The sequence below is a fragment of the Heliconius melpomene genome, chromosome 21, assembly GCF_056956725.1.
Source record: "Heliconius melpomene rosina isolate 202511_hmr_F chromosome 21, ASM5695672v1, whole genome shotgun sequence".
NCBI classification, from domain to species: Eukaryota; Metazoa; Arthropoda; class Insecta; order Lepidoptera; family Nymphalidae; genus Heliconius; species Heliconius melpomene.
The window spans coordinates 8,467,068-8,487,462 of NC_140409.1; the positions used below are offsets into that span (position 1 = coordinate 8,467,068).

The 20,395-nt window shown below is 32.5% G+C and overlaps 1 protein-coding gene across 4 annotated transcripts in view; it reads right to left on the bottom strand.

The window, feature by feature from the left end:
• The window catches only part of LOC146527136 (protein SCAI), a 55,621-nt gene that overhangs the window by 9,483 nt on the left and 25,743 nt on the right, over nucleotides 1-20,395 (bottom strand). For 3 of the 4 annotated variants that reach the window (XM_085206198.1, XM_085206195.1, XM_085206197.1), the window contains exons 2-3: nucleotides 2,110-2,986; nucleotides 783-965 (exon numbers count right to left, since the gene is read on the bottom strand). In XM_085206198.1, the coding sequence (XP_085062324.1) occupies nucleotides 783-965; nucleotides 2,110-2,198 (272 nt within the window). In that variant the 5' untranslated portion in view covers nucleotides 2,199-2,986. Of the gene's footprint in view, nucleotides 1-782; nucleotides 966-2,109; nucleotides 2,987-8,769; nucleotides 9,104-20,395 lie in introns of those variants that run through there. The other variant, XM_085206196.1, reaches the window with a different exon arrangement.

The following is a 20,395-nucleotide window of genomic DNA, read 5'->3' on the forward strand; positions in this document are numbered from 1 at the left end:
ATGAATACCATTAGAACGTGTTTTTTCTTATCTAAGCTTGCATTAACGTAGTCGGTTAGGTCAGATAGTAGTTGTGTCGTACTCTTATTGGATTGGAAGCCGAATTGTTGACAAGCTAGTATATATATATACTTTTATAGAATTCGTGTATTTGATTAGATATAAATTTTTCAATTATTTTATCTATTACGGGCAGAATTGTAATAGGGCGATAATTATTATAATTTTGTTTACATCCTTTTTTGAAAATTGGCCTAACAATTCCAATTTTTAGTTCGTCAGGGTAAGAGCCCGAATGAACACTTGTGTTGAGTAACTTACATATGACTTGTGTGATTTTTGTACAAATACACTTAATATCGAGAGGTCTTATATTATCAACGCCGGCAGATTTTTGTGTTTTAATATTATTTATAATTTTGCATATATCTTTTTTTTCCGCTTTCTTAAATCTCATCGACATATTTGTAGCGTGTCTGTATAAATTCTTGTCTAATAGTGGAGTATTGCATTTCAAGATTACATTCTTAATATTATTATTGAACTCATAAGCAAAATTATCGGCAATTGTTTTAGTAGCATCACTATCAAAGGCCTTTAAAATTACACTAGTTGTTTAATTAATTTGTTGATCTAAAAATCACGGTGTCTAAGCATAAATAGGTGATTTGATTTATTTATATTGTAAAGTGTAAGTTATCTAGTAGGTATCTACATACACCGTAATAAATTCAAGTAAAAATAAATTTAGAAACATGAAGATATAATTATAAAAGACTCACTAAAAATGATAATAGAGCTGTCCTATTTTGGATGCTATTTCGCCAATTTGCCATCGCTTCAATCCATATCGAGTGTCAAGTGTGGAACGGTGCTGTTGTTGGAACTTCCATAATTTTGAATATATATCAAAAGTGCGTCCAAAATGCGCTTGCCACTGCTTATGGCCATAGGATGGTAGTTCTCTGTAAAAACATATTTACTCATAGAAAAGTTTTAGAAGCTGATGCACTAGTATCATTTTAGCTACTAGCTAGCTTTAGCTTTACGTTTTATCCCATTTAATTTAGGCAGAGATAACGGAGCGCCAATTGCTACAGTCTCTGCAAATTACATTCCCCTCGTTTATGTTTCCATTACGGCATTATAAATTGTATAACGAGATTAACGACATGTATATACAGAAAGTAACGCGATCGACGAATCAACGGTTGTCTATGGGGAGAAACCCTCAGTACCTATTTCCACCCTCATGTATGTTAGCCAATTTTCAGTGGTTCGGCAGACATTTGTGAATTTGTGATTTTTTGGAAAAAATCGTATTCTCCGATCGAATCGACTGTTGATGTGCACTCGTGACTTTTAAATATATAAAAAATCAATTTTAAAGTAGTCAATTCTCGTAAGAACAATAACAATTTCTTACTATTTCGTGATTTTAGTAATTTTTTTTAACATGTTGAGCTGCGCCTATGAAACGTTTAGAGATTGTTCTATACTAATACTAGTAGTTTTTATAATTATTTCTGGAAAAAAATCTTTCCAAGATTTATAAGCCGATAGTTTTGAAGTAAAATTGAGGCCGTCGTGGCGCAGCGGCACAAGGTTGTGGCTGTAATGCGATGGTTGTGGGTTCGAGTCCGACTCGAGGAAGTGAAATATTTATTTTCGTTTATATTTCCATTTCTTCGCTATGGTATCGAGGTAAAGCGCGGCGTTCAGTTCTGGCCCTCTACACGCAATACCTCCAGAATTCGGCAGAAAGTGGGAAAAGGAGTGTCTTAACACTAGGTTCCCTCTGCCTACCCTGCTGTGTTCGGGATACAGCGTGAAGCTGCATTATACAAAAGGCTTACTATTGAGCTATATTGAGAAAAAAAATTACGAGGTCAACAGTCGGGCTGTGTTTGCCAATTTTCTTCAATACGATTTTTCCCAAAAAGTTACAAATACTGAAATATCTGCCGAATCACTGAAATTCAGTGAACATACATGGGAATGTAAATACTGAGATCCTCTACCTATAGACAACCGTTGATCCGGTATCCGGAAAAATTGGAAATATATTTAAAAGATTATAATAAAATATAGCTGTAAAGATACACTCACCTCAATCCATTAAATAATTGTTTTGATTTTTCCAGTAAGTGACAGAACTCTATAATTATTTTTCGTTCATTCTCAGTAACAGTGGTCATAATTGTAGGTGAACAAGGCAAATATATAATAAATATAGTTTTAAGTGAATCAAAAGTAAAAAGAATGTTATTTTATTTTAATCTCGTCGTTACTTAAGCAAACTCCTTAAAAAGAAGGTTGCACGGAATCTCCCCATTCAAAGACTCTTTTAATTTTCTTAACAAATTAAATTTATTCGGTAGATCATTTGGCGGATCATTATTAGCAGACGTGGACGATGATGGCTCAGTAGATATATCAAAATTATTTAAATTAGATTCAGATTTGTTTATTAAACTGTGAAGATTTTTTGAGCGTGTTTTATCTGAACAATTTCCGGTCGGGTTAGGTGGTTTGCAGGGTGACGGATCACCTTGTACGTATCCGTCATTAAATTCATCAGTCCATATTTTATTTTGCTTACATAATTTGGGTCGCTCATTCTTTTTCATATATATTTCTGTTTTAGTATGTTGGGTGTCGTTATTATATGTTATTAATAATATTTTTTTTTCTTTGACATCAGTATCATTGCTTGTAGCTTTTTCATTACAAACATCTTCCTTCCGGCAGCTTTCGGCAGAACACTTTAAAAATTGCTTATTGATTTGTTCCTCTAAGTTATCGTCTTTTAAATAATCCAATTTATATTTCTTACAAAGCAAATAATCTATCCAATTATGTCCGTCATCTTTTTTACTTTGATTGGCTTTGTCTTTTACTGATGGATCCTGATAATACTTTGGCCATTCACTTGCAACGATTACATTAATATCTTCATCGCTACTGTAGTCTGAAGTTGGCGACGCTGAAAAAAAAAGGGCCTTTAAATTTTTAAGCTTGTACAATATCGTTATTATTGATTCACACAGTTATTGAAACGCTTTTAAGGTAAACAAAGTTATTTTAGACAGTTTTCCGGCGTATTTATTACATGCTTCCTTCAGAGATAGAATAATTTATTGGTACTCAAAGTTCAATAAGTAAAATGTTACTAGAAACTTTAAGTTAGTTAGTTTACTTAGTCGTCTTAAAACTTATATATAACTCATAATATAATTTATTTTCAAATTATAATAAGAAATTAATGATAAACTCAAGTATAAAGATGATTTGTTCTCAAATATTATTGAGAACAATAGAATGGATATTATTGAGAACAATGTGGACGCGCGCAGCTTCGCTTGCTTATTTGCACCCCCCTTAGGGGTGAGTTCTAAAAAACCACGACACACGTGTTCAATGAAATATTTTTAAAATATTTATCTGTCTGTTTTGTCTGTGTGTTTGTCCGAGCTAATCTTTGGAACACCTGAACCGGTTCTTATGGGACTAATAGAGGAGGAGAGGGTTTGTGGAGCAATATATAGTCTATTTTTAACAGTATCTATAGATTTAAACTAATTAATATGTTTTCTCTAAATATACTTAAACTAGCGGGCGCGCGCAGCTTCGCCTGCTTATTTGCACCCTTACGGGTGAATTTTAATAAACCATGAAACGTGTTCAATGAAATATTTTTGAGAGTCTCAATTTCATATTTTGTAAAAATCGGTGGCAATTTCATGATTTTTCCATACAAACTTTCAACCCCTTATTTGCACCCCTAGGCGATGTATTAAAATGAACGAAATATGTCTTCAATGAAAAATTTTTAAGAATGTAAGTTTCAAATTTTATAAAAATCGGCGGCGATTTAAAGATGTTTCCATACAAACTTTCGACCCCTTATTTGCACCCTAGAGGTGTTTAGTAAATTTACTAAAAATAATCTTTTATTTTTAGTAAGTTTACTAAAATTGTCAACAAGATAAAAACAATATTTATTCTTTAAAAAAATCTTAAATATCATACAGTTTAATATCAATGGGATGCGGGTTACTCACGTGCGGTCATTTGATCTCGATGCGAGGAGGCTATCGTGGCGCACAAGCGTGCAACTGTAAATGGTTGTGGGTTCGTTTTTTATTGGGAAATCAACATTTTAATATTTTTACTCCTTCGTTCTGGCAACGATTGTAACGACTAATGAGAAAAGTGCGGCGTTTAGTTCTGCCACTCAACCCGCAAAACCTCAATAATTCGGCGGTGACTCAGTAATAAATCTTATCTTATCACACACATGGGTAACGAAAATGTCTTGATCGGGAACAAAGTGTCTTAACACAAGTGTCCTAGGTTCCCTTTGCTACTGCTATATATATATATATATATATATATTTAGTGTTAATATTCTAAATAGTCATTTTTTGGGCGACAATGGTTATCCATTGTGCCTATAAAAATAGGTCAGTAGGAAACATATAAGAAAAGAAAAGATTAAAACAACTATCAAAATTAATACATCCACTCCGCGCGTGTTTTAGTCCAGACCTACCAATATTCGTCGCAAATATTGGCCAAATGATGTAATATTTGTATTTAATTGTTTAATACTGATTTTATAAGGCACACTGACGCATTTTGGCACGTCCGCACGTCGGCTGAGGTTGGACCATACTAAAATCGAGTAAGAACACATAGTTCTTCGTGCTCGTATATTTTTTGCCGTTTTTTAGACTGTAAGTCTAAAAAAATACGATACCTTCATCTAAGGTATTATTGATCGAAAATTTATATGCTTAGTATTAAGGACAATAATATTATTATAAAAACAATTATAGTGACAATTTCGAATCTATAACTATAATATACTAGTGGACCCGGACGCGGCTACGCCTGCTTGAATTATAACAATATTTATTAAATATATTATTTTCAGTTTTCAATAGAATTAGTAAGAAAATATAAGCTTAAATAATCAAAAAGAATAATAAGTAGAGACATAATATTAGAAAAAAATATCTGAGAAATTGAAATGAACGAACATAAGAAGTAAAAGTAACTAAAGGATATTCTTAATATTAGAAAAAGTACCTAAGAACCGTACCTAAAAACTACTTAAAAGGATAATTTTTGCCAGCAATATCAAATAGAATAAGAAGAAGTGTATTTTAAATTAATTAAGAACAACAAATAAAGTTCGAAAATGTATGAAAATTTATAAAACCGTCAACGACATCTGCCCATTCGCGTCGGTCATACTGTGCCTCCCGAAGGCTAGGTCATTTCGAATCAGTGACATCTTAATTATTTATTAGAATGTTATACAGTAAACTATAATTTCAATCTAGATAAAATGCTTAAAGTATATATACAGGGTGTCCCAGGAGTCAACGATAAAACGAAACCAGGTGATAGACCAAGTCATGACAGTTATGAGAAAAATATAAAAAAAAATCTTTGTTATGTATTTTTCATATTATATTGATTTTAAAAAATATCGGAAAAACCGACATCCTGTGATGGTTTTTCAAGTCCCAGGAGTACAAATATTACTCTTTCTTCATTTTTTTTTCTGTAATGTAATCATGAGTAACCCTTCTGTGAATTACAGTTTAAGATTGAAACATACCTGCATCAGTTTTCAATAAAATGTGGTGTTTTTGCCAAACATTAAATTCAAAATATTTACTACACTCAACTTTAACCGACTGTACTATATAAAAAATGTACTACACTGTTTTTGCAAGTAACTTTAAAAGTTGGCGCATTTAATCTGGATTCCGAAATGGTACGACACTTGCTGGATTACTTCTTTGTTGAAGAGAGAAAAATCCAAATACACGATAATCGGGATGACGTTCAGCGTTTTGGTATCTTTTCCGATACATTCTAGCTGCAGCATTTGCGTTACATAACCACTCTCCATGAATCAAATGCATACTGGCAATGTATCAAAGACCGAGTATATGGCCTGCGAGAGCCCGAATCGAACACTATCGTTATAAGTCCTGGACCAGCCCCTAAGTTGGAAAAGTTTAGGTACCTTGGATCCGTCATGCACGAGTCTGGAGGCATCGATTACGATCTCCTTGGCCGAATAAGAGTTTGGACGGTATCCTGTGATCACAGACTACACCAGTAACCTCCCGCCACTTAGCCCAGGCAACGCTTATCCGACTTAGGGGCTGGCCCAGGACTTATAAGGATAGTGCTCGAGTCCGGGCTCTCGCAGGCCATATACTCAGTCTTTGACACATTGCCAATATGCATTTCATTCATGGAGAATAACCATTCTCCATGAATGTAACGCAAATGCTGCAGCTAGAATGTATCGGAAAAGATACCAAAACGCTGAACGTCATCCCGATTATCGTGTATTTGGATTTTTCTCTCTTCAACAAAGAAGTAATCCAGCAAGTGTCGTACCATTTCGGAATCCAGATTAAATGCGCCAACTTTTAAAGTTACTTGCAAAAACAGTGTAGTACATTTTTTATATAGTACAGTCGGTTAAAGTTGAGTGTAGTAAATATTTAGAATTTAATGTTTGGCAAAAACACGATATTTTATTGAAAACTGATGCAGGTATGTTTCAATCTTAAACTGTAATTCACAGAAGGGTTACTCATGATTACATTACAGAAAAAAAAATTAAGAAAGAGTAATATTTGTACTCCTGGGACTTGAAAAACCATCACAGGATGTCGGTTTTTCCGATATTTTTTAAAATCAATATAATATGAAAAATACATAACAAAGATTTTTTTTTTATATTTTTCTTATAACTGTCATGACTTGGTCTATCACCTGGTTTCGTTTTATCGTTGACTCCTGGGACACCCTGTGTATATATATATATATATATATATATATATATATATATATATATATATATATATATATATATATATATATATATATATATATATATATACTTTAGTCGCGGTATCGGTCGCGTAGCGACGGTTAACATGGCAGAATAAATTGCATGTCAAATTAGAAATAAGTATTTTAATATATTAGTATATATATATATGTGTAATGTAATGTTATATAGCCTATAGCACTCCTGAAGAATGCAGCTTTCATTTCATACAAAACAAAAACATAGTTAATCGGACCAGTACATCCAGAGATCTTAGCCTTCAAACAAACAAACTCTTCCGCTTTATTAAATTAGTATAGATCAGGGGTTCCCAACCAGTGCGCCGCGGCGCCCTAGTGCGCCATAGGAAGTAAAAAGGGGCGCCGTGAGTTGTTCCTAAATCTGAAATCGGAAATCTCAAAATCTCTTGAGAAACTGTGCGGAGACCACCAAGCTCAACCGTCACATTGAATTGACTAAGAACTGTCGTACTTTATTATTTTTATATCTTAATTGTAATTTTCTCATTTAAATAAATAAAACTCAATTTCTTATTGTGGATGTTTTAATTTTTGATCTTATTTGGGTGTAGGTATCTCTATGTCTTTCGACTGTTTCTTTTTCTAATAGCGAACTAGCTTGGGTAAGGCGCCGTCATTAAATACCAAACTTGTAACTGCGCCGCCAGATGAAAAAGGTTGGGAACCCCTGGTATAGATGAAACGGCAAGTAGGTAGCTACTAACGAGGAAGTCACAGTAAGAATATGAAAAAATCGTGTTCATGTGGCCCGGGCACGTCGAGGGAATGACTGATAAAAAAGATATAAAAAGCGAGAGTCAGAGGTCAGAGAGACCGGGGGAGCGGGCAAAATTTGTTATTAAAGCCGCTATTTCAAGTGAAAGGGCTCTGGTTAAGCTAAGCCTGAATTTCACAAAAACCTTCAATTGTTGTACGAAACTCTCCGTCGGTGAGCCCAACTCGCACTGATCCAAAAACTTAAGGAAGGCGTTCTGCATAAGCCAGGCCAAATCTAAAATTCCACACCTATATACATAATAATTATACAAAAGACTATAATAATTATACAAAAGACTATAATAATATATGTAAAAAAAAAAAAAATTGTCGGTAGGGGTCTCATCCAACCCCTCTAGTATAAGCTCTAGATATAAGTACAGTTTAAATTGTCCCAAAATTAAGTACGCCACATTAAAAGAACTTTCTTAAAATAAAAAAAGACACGGGCAACTATGCGCCCGTGGATGTAGTTTTTTAAAATAAAAAAGAAATAAAAAAAATAATATATACACATTCACAATAAATTAAACTGTAATTGGCACATATACTTAATTGTCTTAGAGTCTATCAGTGACCACAAACAATTGGCTGAAATAGTATTATTTAACACGTCTTGGTGCTTCCTTATATTTTCTTATATATTTTATATCAACACACCACCCAATGATGTTATTTTTGTCACACTAAATACCTAATGCCTCTCTTATGATGAAAGTAGAGTTACATTTTCAAGATAGCGCCAGCATATAAAAGAGTTAGCTACAAGTATATAAATTTAATAGAAGCCAAAAAAATATATTTTTAATTGTATTTGTTTATAACAAGCAATTACAATGCAAAAAAAAAAAATTTTCACTTCTATTGAATTATTCTATTTTTTATTAATTATTTTTATCTATTGTGTAGTGTTTTCTTACTAAAAATATCAGTGTCACATGTTCTATATTATATAGACATTTAGGCATAACAACACATTTTTATATTAAATTAATTTAAAAAATAAATTAAAAGTAAAAATAAATTAAATAAATTAAAAATAAAAGTAAAAAAAAAATATTAAAAGTTACTCAAACAATATTATTTACTTATTAATTGACTTACGCAAGTGGTTAATAGTGCAATTATCATCATTATGACATCCATTTCCATAAATATAGCAGTAATATTTTCTGTGATTATAAGTATTAAGTATCATTTTTCTACGGATTAAGAAAATACTTTAAAATAAAGATCACGCACTATTTATATATATTTAAATAAATCAAAGTAGAACACTTTATTTAAATAATTTAAATATTTTATAACTTTTGTATTATGTAAATCTATTACACTAAAGTTCACTAACGCAAGAACTGAATGCAACAAGTGTCAGAACTTTGAAGGCTATGGAGCAACAGGTGCGCGGTGGATTGCAGCGGAACTGGTTCTGCACACAGTACCAGCACAATCTACAATCTCACCCATACCAGGCAGTATTTATACTCCTTGTCCCCCCATGAAATGTAGGTCACAGCATGATGGACCAATCAGTGAGAGAGAGCAGTACTAACCTAGATAAACCTAAATCCCTTTTTTATATTAAAATTAAAATGCTCTATTTAAATTTTGAATTATTAGTAGTTTATAGCAAAACTAATGATTATGTTTACCTATAAACCGCTATATATTTATTTATGTATATTAAAAGTCATAGAAAATCACGAAACATATTTTAGTGTGTCAATGGGTCACGCCACGCCTCCGTGCGTTACAGTGGTTTGAGAGAAATGCACCCGATATTTTCTGGACCCCCCTTTCCACGAAATCACTTTATCGTATTTCATCGATCAATAATTAAAATATTCTCTCAATCTTAGTTTATGAGTAGAGCAAGTAAGTTTGACTCAAAAGAATCGTATATTTAATAATTCCTAGGTATTGGTTTTCAATATCCTTACCTACATTATAAATTCGAAAGTAACTCTGTCTGTCTGTCTGTCTTTTACGCAATCAGGGCCAAACCGCTAATTTATATTAGTGATAAAATACTCATATAGAGATACTTGAGTGTCTCGGGATGAACATAGGATACTTTTTTTTCTCATATTTGTAATATTTTCGATATATACCAATATATTAAAATACTTATTAATTTGACATGCAATTTATTCCGCCATGTTAATAACAACCGTCGCTATGTCGTCGTTGCTAAGCAACGATTTGCAAAGTTTGTTGTTAGAAAACGTCACCCAAAATGAGGTTGCTTAACGCATCTCTCTATTGAAAAAAAAAACTGAAAATAATTTAGAAAATAATTTCATATTTAATAAATATTCGTATAGAACAAGCGGGCGTAGCCGCGTTCGGGTCCACTAGTGATTATATAAAGAAAGAATTTGTCAGCATTTCAAATTAATAAAAAACTTAATTGATCAAAATTAAGATGCTATTAAAGTTTGATTATAGATATCAGGGATATAGATATCAGGATATAACAATAAAATGCAACATCAAATATTTTATTTAAAATAAAAAGTTACAAGCTTTATTTTTTGAACGTTAAATAATCTACCACCAGTTCACTAAAGTTAGTGCCTCAGACCTGAGAAGAACCTGCGCAAGAAACTCAACGGAGCTTATTTTTTTAAATTTTAACACATACATATTTAATTATTTGTGACAATGATACCTTTGAAACTGATTTGTAATAACCTTTAACATACATAAAATAGACCTTATGTTATGTAGTAGAAGTTTATACTACTACTACTACATAATATATGGTTGTATAGTGCGAGTATATACCTACTTATGTATAATATACTCGCTTCATATTTATCAATAATATAAATACACTTGTTACAATTTAATAATAACTAAATATAACTTTAAAATAGTACCTATAATATAACTTTAAAAACTGGACAAGTGTAAGTCACCGCTTGCTCGCTCGCTCACCGAGGGTTACTTACAAAAATTGGAAACATTACCTCACTTGAAATCTAAAAAAATATATTCTTTCTTTTTGGAAAAAATACTTTTTAATTTTTGCCAACATTTCTTTGTTTTTAGAGTAGTTAAAACTGCTTTAATTTTAAGTGGTGAAGACAAAAACACTCTGTTAATAAAAATAATAAAATTATATATATATACTAGCGGCCCGCTCGCGGTTTCACCCGCGTGAACTATGTTATTATTAATTTCTGTCTCCTTGACTACGTCATAGTGACGTCTATGCAAAATTTGAGACTCTTAGCATTTGTAGTAACGAAGTTTCATACAAACTTTCAACCCCAAAAACAACCCCTTAGAAGTCGAACATTGCAAATTCCCGTCTTAGCGAGCACCTACGTCCTATAAGTAACTGCTATGCAAAATTTGAGATTCCTAGCACATGTAGTTTCTGAGATTTCGTGATGAGTGAGTGACCTTTCGATTTTATATATATAGATATATATATAAATATATCTGAAATAAAAAACGTTTCAGTCGTTTGTGTTTATCGGTTACTGGTGCCATTACTCTACATAAGTAAGTATCTATTTCTAAGTAAGTCAATCAATTAATATTTTTAATAGACTAATTGATAGACTTAAATTTATTTTTTAGCCTCAAGGCTTATTCCGCATAAAGGATATAGCAAGGCAGACAGAAAACGTCAATATTGACAGAACCAAAACAGAGTTAACAAACAACGGCAAAAAAATTAATACCGAATTTTACCAGAAGTTATTGATGCGTCTCATGTATGTATAAAACATTTTTAACATTTGATGTAATTGAGGCTGCCGTGGCGCGAATGCCATAAATGTGTGACTGTAAAAGCGACGGTTGTGGGTTCGATTCCCAGTAGGGGTACTGAATAATTATTTATAATATTTTTTTCTTTTCGCTCTGTTAACAAGGCAAAGCGTTGCGTTGAGTTCCGCCACTCAACATGCAATGCCTCCTAAATTCGGTGGAAAGTAGGGAACAGAGTGTCTTTACGCTAAGTTTCCTCTGCTTACCCTGGTATATACGAAATACAGCGTAAAACTGAAAAAAAAATGTACAAAAAAAATATAACATGATAATATTAACAATAATCCAGATAATACTAATGAATTGGAGCTTCGATCAAAATCCATATAAAGGATTGCATACAAATACGGCTTAAAAATTTAGCAGCAATCAATATAAACAGAAATTCAATATATTATTACACACAGACTTATCACATAAGATCATTTCAATAAAATCCAACCTTATTACAGTGCGTTAAGGCTTAGTTTCGTATAGCGCGTAATGGATATAAAACATTTTATTCCTAATCTAGATAGATCAGATAGATACCTATCAAAATTTTCTTTCAACTGTTTTTAACCCTCTGCAATTGATGTGGTTTTCTCAAAGACACCGCGAAATATAAAGTTCGGCTTATTACCACTGATTTTCAAATTTAAGCACCGTGGCTTTCAGTACCTTATCGTAATGTGGTCGCAGGGAGCCCGCGGGTGCTTGGAGGGAGGAAAGTATCCACGAGAATGCCACGTCAACGTTAAGATACTAGACTACCATCTCAGTAAAATGGAAATATTTTTTCTATTTTAGGTAATGTGTAAATTTTTTTGCCGTTTTTTAGACTGTAATCCTCCATCTAAGGTATTATTGATTGAACGCGTTGAAGCTACATTCTTTATCCGCACTGCGAGAGATTGGAACTCATTGCCGGCATCTGTATTTCCTGTGATATACAATATGAGGGTCTTCAAAAACAGAGTGAATAGGTATCTGCTAGACAAACGTGCACCATCGTAGATCGCATCAACGCTCACCAGACTTGATGCGGTCAAACGCAAGCCTATTCCATATAAAAAAGACATTGAGTTAATGAATTGCATGGGATTTCGTGTTGAGGGGCAGAACTAATCAACACACTATGTCACGGAATTGGGCGGCGAACTGAACGAAAGGTTTTAAACGGAGTGTCTTAACAGTAGTTTTTCTCTGCCTACCTATTATTATTTTCCTTATATCAAAATATAATACGGGAAAAAGAAATTAAATATTAAATTCTTTCATTCTTTCATTTATAAATATATATATTTGCAAATAAAAACCATTCAAGGTCCTGATTGTTCACGAGATAGTTGAGAATGGAAGCCTCACTTGAAACAAAATCTAGTAGACAGAATATGCCGGAGAGTCATAATTGATGAACGGCTTTGTTTCTTATGAAAATAATTATCTTTATCATTGCATATTAATGTTATCAGTCGTATGTATGTATGTATACGAACGTTCTAATAACAACAATATTTATTTAAATCCAATAGCTACTTTTGGATAAATTCAATGTCCATTTATAAATTTTGTTTATTAAATTGCAATATTTAAAACCAATATTGTGTGAACACAATATTGGCTAAGTCAATCGTGAACGATTGACTATTAATTTTAATTTTTTTGATTAAATTTTTTAGGTAATGTAATGTCTAAAATATATGAATCAATCTATCAATTTCCGTTGTCTACTCTATATCCGCTTGCGGCAGACAGCTGTAATATAAGACCGATGCTTCAATTCAGTACGTCGGACGTATGTCGCGAATTACTACTCCGTTTGCCAAATGCATTTCACATTATATTCTTGTGATATGGTGATAATCTATACTTATAATAAAATCGTGAGAGGTCGGTGTCTGTACTTGGAAGATATTTAAAAAAAATGTTATTGGGAACCTTTATTAACGTAATAGAACCCAAAACAATGATTTTTTAAATTTTTGTCTGTTTGTGGAATATATATTTTCGTAATCTGGACACCCACTAAGAAGGGATTTTGAAAAATTTTAACCTTAAGGGACGAAATTGGGGCGTACATAACATGATAGGCAGAGGGAACCTGGGGACTTAACCGTGCGGAACGCTCTATATATATATCCATTCCCGATATATACTTTCCGCTGAATTATTGAGGCATTGTGTGTTGAATGGCGGAACATAACGCCGCGTTTCGCCAGAGCGAGGAAATGAAAATATATATTTTTTTAATTATTTATTTTTAAATGTTTAGTTTAGCTTAGTTTAGTTGGTGATGAAAGAATGGCAAAAAAGATCTATGATGGAACACTGAGCGGTAAGAGAGGTAAGGGGAGACCTCGGTTGACCTTTGAAAACACAGTATCAAAGATACTGGAGGAAGGTCACGTAAAAAGCATGAAGGTCCCCCGGAGAGCACGTATGAAGAGGTTGATGACAGTGGACGAGGCGAAAGAGGTATGTAGAGACCGTAGCGTTTGGCGCTCCGTTGTCTCTGTCTACCCCGCTAGGGATAAAGCGTGAAGCTATGTATGTATGTATTTTTAAATGTACCTAACAGTATTTATGGCCAGACTATGTATATAAATAATTTAATCTTGTATTTTTGTTTTTACCCATTGAATATATATTCAATTAATATATATTATTTGCCGTAGTAACATTATTTATTTTTCAATTAGGACCATTGTTATCAGTAAAACTCCTGATGTGGGCGTAAGGACGTCTATCGCTAGCGGCTTATCGCCCAAGATTATGTTAATCAATTACGATTACAAAATAAATGTACTAAAACGTAAAAAGTAAATTGTAATATTTTTTATTCCCATTTATGCAACAGATTCTTTAATAATATTTTTTGCTTTTTGGTAAATTGAATGAATAAGGGAAAAAAATATTTATCTTTATATTTTTTAAAATAAAATTATACAGACAGCTGTACATAAAAGATATATGTGAAGATCTATTATTGAGGGAAATCTATCAATATAATAATAGAACCAAAAACAATGATTTTTAAAATCATTGTTGTTGTTATCTTAGAAATGGCTAAACCGACTTAAATGCAATGTTCACTATTGTATTTTGGCAAGCTTCCTTTAATATTCAATAATTGTTTTACCTTAATCGGTTCATAAATGAAAAATATATGGATATTTATATAAAGTATTTTGTTTTATTGAATTGCTAAAGTTTTCAGTCTTCACAATAATAATGTCATTAGAACATGAAAGTAATTCAGATTAGTAAGTAAATAATTGTGTAGTTCAAGCAGGTCGCTAGTCTTTAATAAAAAACAACAAAAATTTAATATAAAAAAACTATAATAATAAATGAGCTAGGTCTATAAACTATAACCTATCAAGTTGCAGTAGATACCTACTCAAGAAAAAATATTTACCCTATTCTTATTAATTTTAATTAATTGTAATCTTTACAAAAATGTAATTATATAATTACAAACAGCGACCCGCTCCCGTTTTGTGAAGCTGGCAGCTCAACTATACTTCTATTTTTTTTCTCACCTAAGTTACTTTCGTGATCTAATAATCATTTTAAAAACAATATCCATTTATATTGAAAACTATAGTATCGGAAAACTGTGCTTAAATAACACAAAAGCACAGACAAATAAAAATGTAAAAAATAATTGTTATGGGTTTTATTAAAAAGGCCCCTAATAATTTGGTTGTGGTTTCGATCCTTGGTTCGATCCTTCATTCTGGTGGGTGTTCCGCTACTCAATACGAAATGTTCCGAAAATTCAGCGTAAAGTGGGAAACGGAGTGTCTTAGCACTAGGTTCGCTCTGCCTACATCGCTAGATACGGGATACAGCGTGAAGCTAAAAAAACAAAGAAAATTCTTAAGTTCAGTTAACAAAACTTTAATACTTTAATACTTTATTGGAATACACAAGAAATTTACACAAGAAACAATTTGTACGATAATAACCGCATTAGTGATACACTGTGTTGCGGCTATTAACGCCCACCTCCCTAGCGTTGCTTAGTAACTATTGTAATTATATGAAACAGCAAAAATTTACAATGAAATACAAAAAAATAAAATAAAAAAAACTCTTAAAGTAAAATAATATAAAAGTAAGTGGGTTTGTGTGAGTGTGTGTGTGTGTATGCGTGTGTGTATTTGTGTGTGTGTCTGTGTGTATGTGTGCGTGTGTACATGTGCGCGTGTGTGTCTGTGTGTGTGGTGCGTGCTTATGTTTGCATCTGAAATTTAATAAGATTTTCGGTGTCTATAATTTAGTGTTAGAAGCCAATTAAACAATACAATTCTACACCTTCGTAACGTTAGGCTGTAGATTTTAAGGTATTCATTGACTTTATTGTACAGTGTTGGGCTCAAATAAACGTAATGTTTGTTTGAGGAGGCCAAGCGTCTTTTTTCAATCGGACATACTCTATTATTTCTGCGTTTCAAATTTTCACTATTCTGGTTGTAAGATATTTCTGTGTGTTTTCGTAAAATAGCGTGTAAGATAAACAATTGTCGAACAGTCAGAACATTACAAATTTTATATAAATCTGCAGTTGAAAAGCGCCTAGGTTTGTGTATGATGACTTTTAAAACACATCTTTGGGCTCTCAATGATCGAAAAGGTATCAAATGGAATTTGGGATTTATGGCCAAAAGTAATGAATTTAGTTTTTTGAGTATTTAGCGTTAATATGTTGCATGATAACCAATTGATTATAGTAGCCAGAGCATTTTCACTATGCTTACGAACATCAGACCATTAACTATCAGAGCCGTATCATCAGCGTAAGTAATAATTTTACAATTTGGAATTTGTAGCTTGCACAGGTCGTTAATATATATAAGAAACAGGATAGGTCCCAGCACACTACCTTATGGCACTCCGCAGGATATATTTTGATCGCTACTTATAATATTGTTTATAGAAACACACTGGGTTCTCTCACTCAGGTAGCTTTTAAAAAGGTCATACGCCGTTCCACGTATACCATTTTTTTCTAATTTGGAAAGAAGGAGAGGGATAGAAACGGTGTCGAAGGCTTTTGATAAGTCCAGAAAAATACCCACAGTTTTTTTCATTTTTTTATCAATATGTTGAGTGGCGGTATTTACTAAATTCATGAGTGCGTCCTCAGTAGACCTATTGACCCTAAAGCCATACTGATTATCTTCAAGCAGTTTATACATATCCAAGTAGGAAATAAGTCGCTTATAAATTACTTTTTCTAGGATTTTGGACAAAGAACTCAATATGGAGATAGGTCTATAATTGTTGACAGATTCATTATCACCGTTCTTATAGATTGGATGAATAATAGCTTTTTTAAAAACCCTAGGGAATATGCCCTTCATTAAACACAAATTGAACAGTACAGTTATTGGAGGAGTCAAGAAATCCGCAGCTTTTAGTATCGATGTCGAAAACCCATCCTAACCCACAGCGCAGTTGTCCTTAAGTTGGCAGATGATGTACCTGATTTCAGACTCATCGGTGTTATTAATTACCATCGAAGAGGACATAGATTGACTATTTGGAAAGTAGATGTATTTCTTATACTTAGCGGTAGGTTGAATGAGTTTAGACGCTATCTCCCTCCCTATATTGGCAAAAAAGATGTTAACACTATTGACTGCTTCGTGTGCATCATTTACTGATTTTAAGAGGTGGCTTGACACATTCGCTTTTTTGTTAGGTAGATTGCCAAACTGTTTAATTAGGTCCCAAGTCTTTTTTTAATCTTTCTTAGCTTCTCTCTGTTTGCAGAGTGTTCAGGATCAGTGGAAGTTACAACATCAGAAAAATCTGTCTCCTTAATGTCAGCAATAATAGCAGATTTATCAATGAGAAAAGATGTTCGTATTTTTGTTACCTGTTTTATATATAGATCGCAACAAACAATTATGGGACTATGGTCGGTAAATACAGTATCTAAAACGAAAGATTTAGCGGTTGTATCAGTTTTAAGTAGTACATGATCGATGCAATTTTTATTTCTGGTAGGAAATAGGTGCCCTGGCAATAAACCGTGTAAAGCACAAAGGTTTAGGTATTCGTCTGCTCGTACATCATTAGACAAGTTGCCAATATTAATATTTACGTCCCCTATTATAATTTTTGTTCTAAAATTAACTATTGAATTTAATGCATTATCTAGGCTATTAATGAAAGATGCGATATTCTTGTTGGATGGGGATCGATATAGAGCAATGAGAGCAATATTGTTGGAGAATTTAATTAGTAAACAATTGGCTTCATCAAAAACAGGCTCCACTACTTCACAAATTAGATGGTCTCTAATATAAAGTATAACACCATCATTTTGGTTACTATGACTTGACTTGAAGAAACCGAAATTGGGAATGTTGGGTATTACTGTGACTTTGCTCAACCAACATTCTGACAACACTATCACATCGATATTATAAGTTAATCTTTTCAACAAAACCAAAAGAGAATCGAAATTACAAGTAATGCTTCGGATGTTAACATGAAGGACTTTTAGACCTGCATCAAATTTGAGATATTCATTATATTGTTCGGGAGTACATATTTGGGAGTCTGACACTGATATATTTTCAATATTTTCTATAATCGATTTGTCAATCAACATTTTTATTAATATTTATAACGTGGGTGCATATTATTATAATTACCATTTTTGGGGTTACTTTTAATGGGCTTAGTTTAGAAAGACCCGCATAAAACTAAAGAGCCTTAGACTTATTTGAAGCACTATTTATATAGTCCTCCTTTTACAAAGTTTTAACTATTGTAAATAATCCTAATTATAAAATAATATTCTACGTCTAAACTGTTGAGGAATCTTGATTAGTTTTTTTAGATATGGGTTTGAAATATTCTACCCTATTTATTACATAATTATACATATATTCGCTTATATAATTTTACTGGGTCAGCGTGTGAAATCCAGGGCATAGAGCCTCCCCACTCAAGGGGTAAGTGGGAGGTGCCATACCTGATGGAAGTGACGTTCATTTCCATGCGTCTCACTCTTTTGGATATCAGTAAAAGAGAGAGAAGCTATCGCACAATCCATTTCCAAGTAGTCTCAAAATAGAATTTCTAAAACATATATTTTTTCTATTTTCTTTAGATTTCAATCTGTGCGCCATTTTAAAATAATAAAAAAATCATTCTTATTTTATTAAAAATATTCATTTATTTCACATATGAAAAGGAATGTATAATAATCCATGATGTACGTTGGCATATACATAGTGAACGGAAGACTATTTATGTACTGGTTTATATAATCCAAACAGTCTCGCGTGCTTTGGTCTTAGAACATTTGCGTTAGACCAAACTTCAAGTCGGAGTCGATCGGTTCGCGATGCACAGCTAAGAGATAGCTTCTGACTTTTCTCGCTTCTCCATTCATTTCAATTTATTTATTTAATACTTTATTACACCATAAATAACTTAAACACAAAACAAAAAAAAAGAACATAAGTTAACTTAAACATAAAACAGATACAAGAAAAAATAAATGAAAAATGGTTCACCAAAGGTGGCCTTATCACCACAGGTCATCTCTTCTAGGCAACTTTTACTAAGGTAAAAGTAAATGTTTACAAATGCAAATGTTTACAAATTTAAGTTTTTAGCAGAATACAGGTGATGCGGGGTATTTGTGTGCAAGAAATCTGTAAAGTGGTTTGCACTTAATATTTAAAATTTTTATTGTTTGTATTTGTGCTTGCCATTCCTTTAGATATTATTCTTATTAAATTAACACAGTGATGAAAGAAAGTATTATACAATGACAGTTGGATAGCCTACCAAAAGTACACATGGTTCGCGATATTTGTCTGAGAACGGTGATTATGTGCCGCTGAAATGCGAGGAATAAAACTGACTAAATAACTAAATTTCTAACTACTCATTTATGTTAGTATTTTAATCAAGTTTTATTAAGAGACAACAATTTTTTGTCGAGTTTTAAACGGCAGGAGAAATAAACATTTTTCAAGTTGATAATGCTTAACATAAATTAAAATATTACATGATTCATTTCATCGAAAGGGGATCGAACCCCCGCGGTTACAGTCACACGCTTGCTCAACGACTGGCCCCTAGGGACTATATTATATTCTTAACCATTATTTATTTACTATAACAAGTATTTAATTTATAGCGAAACAGCGAGAGCTAAAGGAGCCGAAGTATGAAGGCTTCCAAGGCTTCAAGGAATGGCAAGACGTAGCATGACGTCACACGCTCATCCAGATTTTGCGCGGAGTCCGTACTTTAATGTTCAATATATCAGTCATTTTTGAAGATAGGAAAAAAACGGATTCGTTTTTCTCGAGTTACCTAACTTATATATATGCTGAAAACAAAAAACGTTGGTGTGAATCATCGTATGTATAAGTTTATTATAACAAAAATTCTATAGATTCATCATTTTTGGAAGAATTAGTAAATATTATGAAATTTTAATTAACAGCCCAATCTCAGTCTTGTCATGGAAAATTTTGTTTGACTTTATACCGAATGGTATGGCAGAAAACAAGGAAAGAGATTCATATTGGTTGTCAAAGCTAGGAACGCTTTGACGATTCGACAATCGACATCAGTCAACCTGCAGCCTTTATAGATATGGCTTCTATCGCATACCTAACAGCAATTCCGCTGTGAGGTAGGTCTATACACAAATATTGGGACAGGTTTCGTTGGAATCCGTCTCAATATTTGTATAGACCGTCCGAATATTTGTTTTGTATTATCCCTGTTGTTCACGTATTCATATCTTAATGTTATAATGAATGATTACTTACTTTATTACACCGATTTTTTTCTTATTTACGTAATTTCTTTTTTTAAATTGCAGAACCATATAAAATGTTATTTATATAATAATAATGATCCTATATTATTTTTACTTGATAGCACTAAGACAAATTAACAGATGAGTACAGATTTAAAT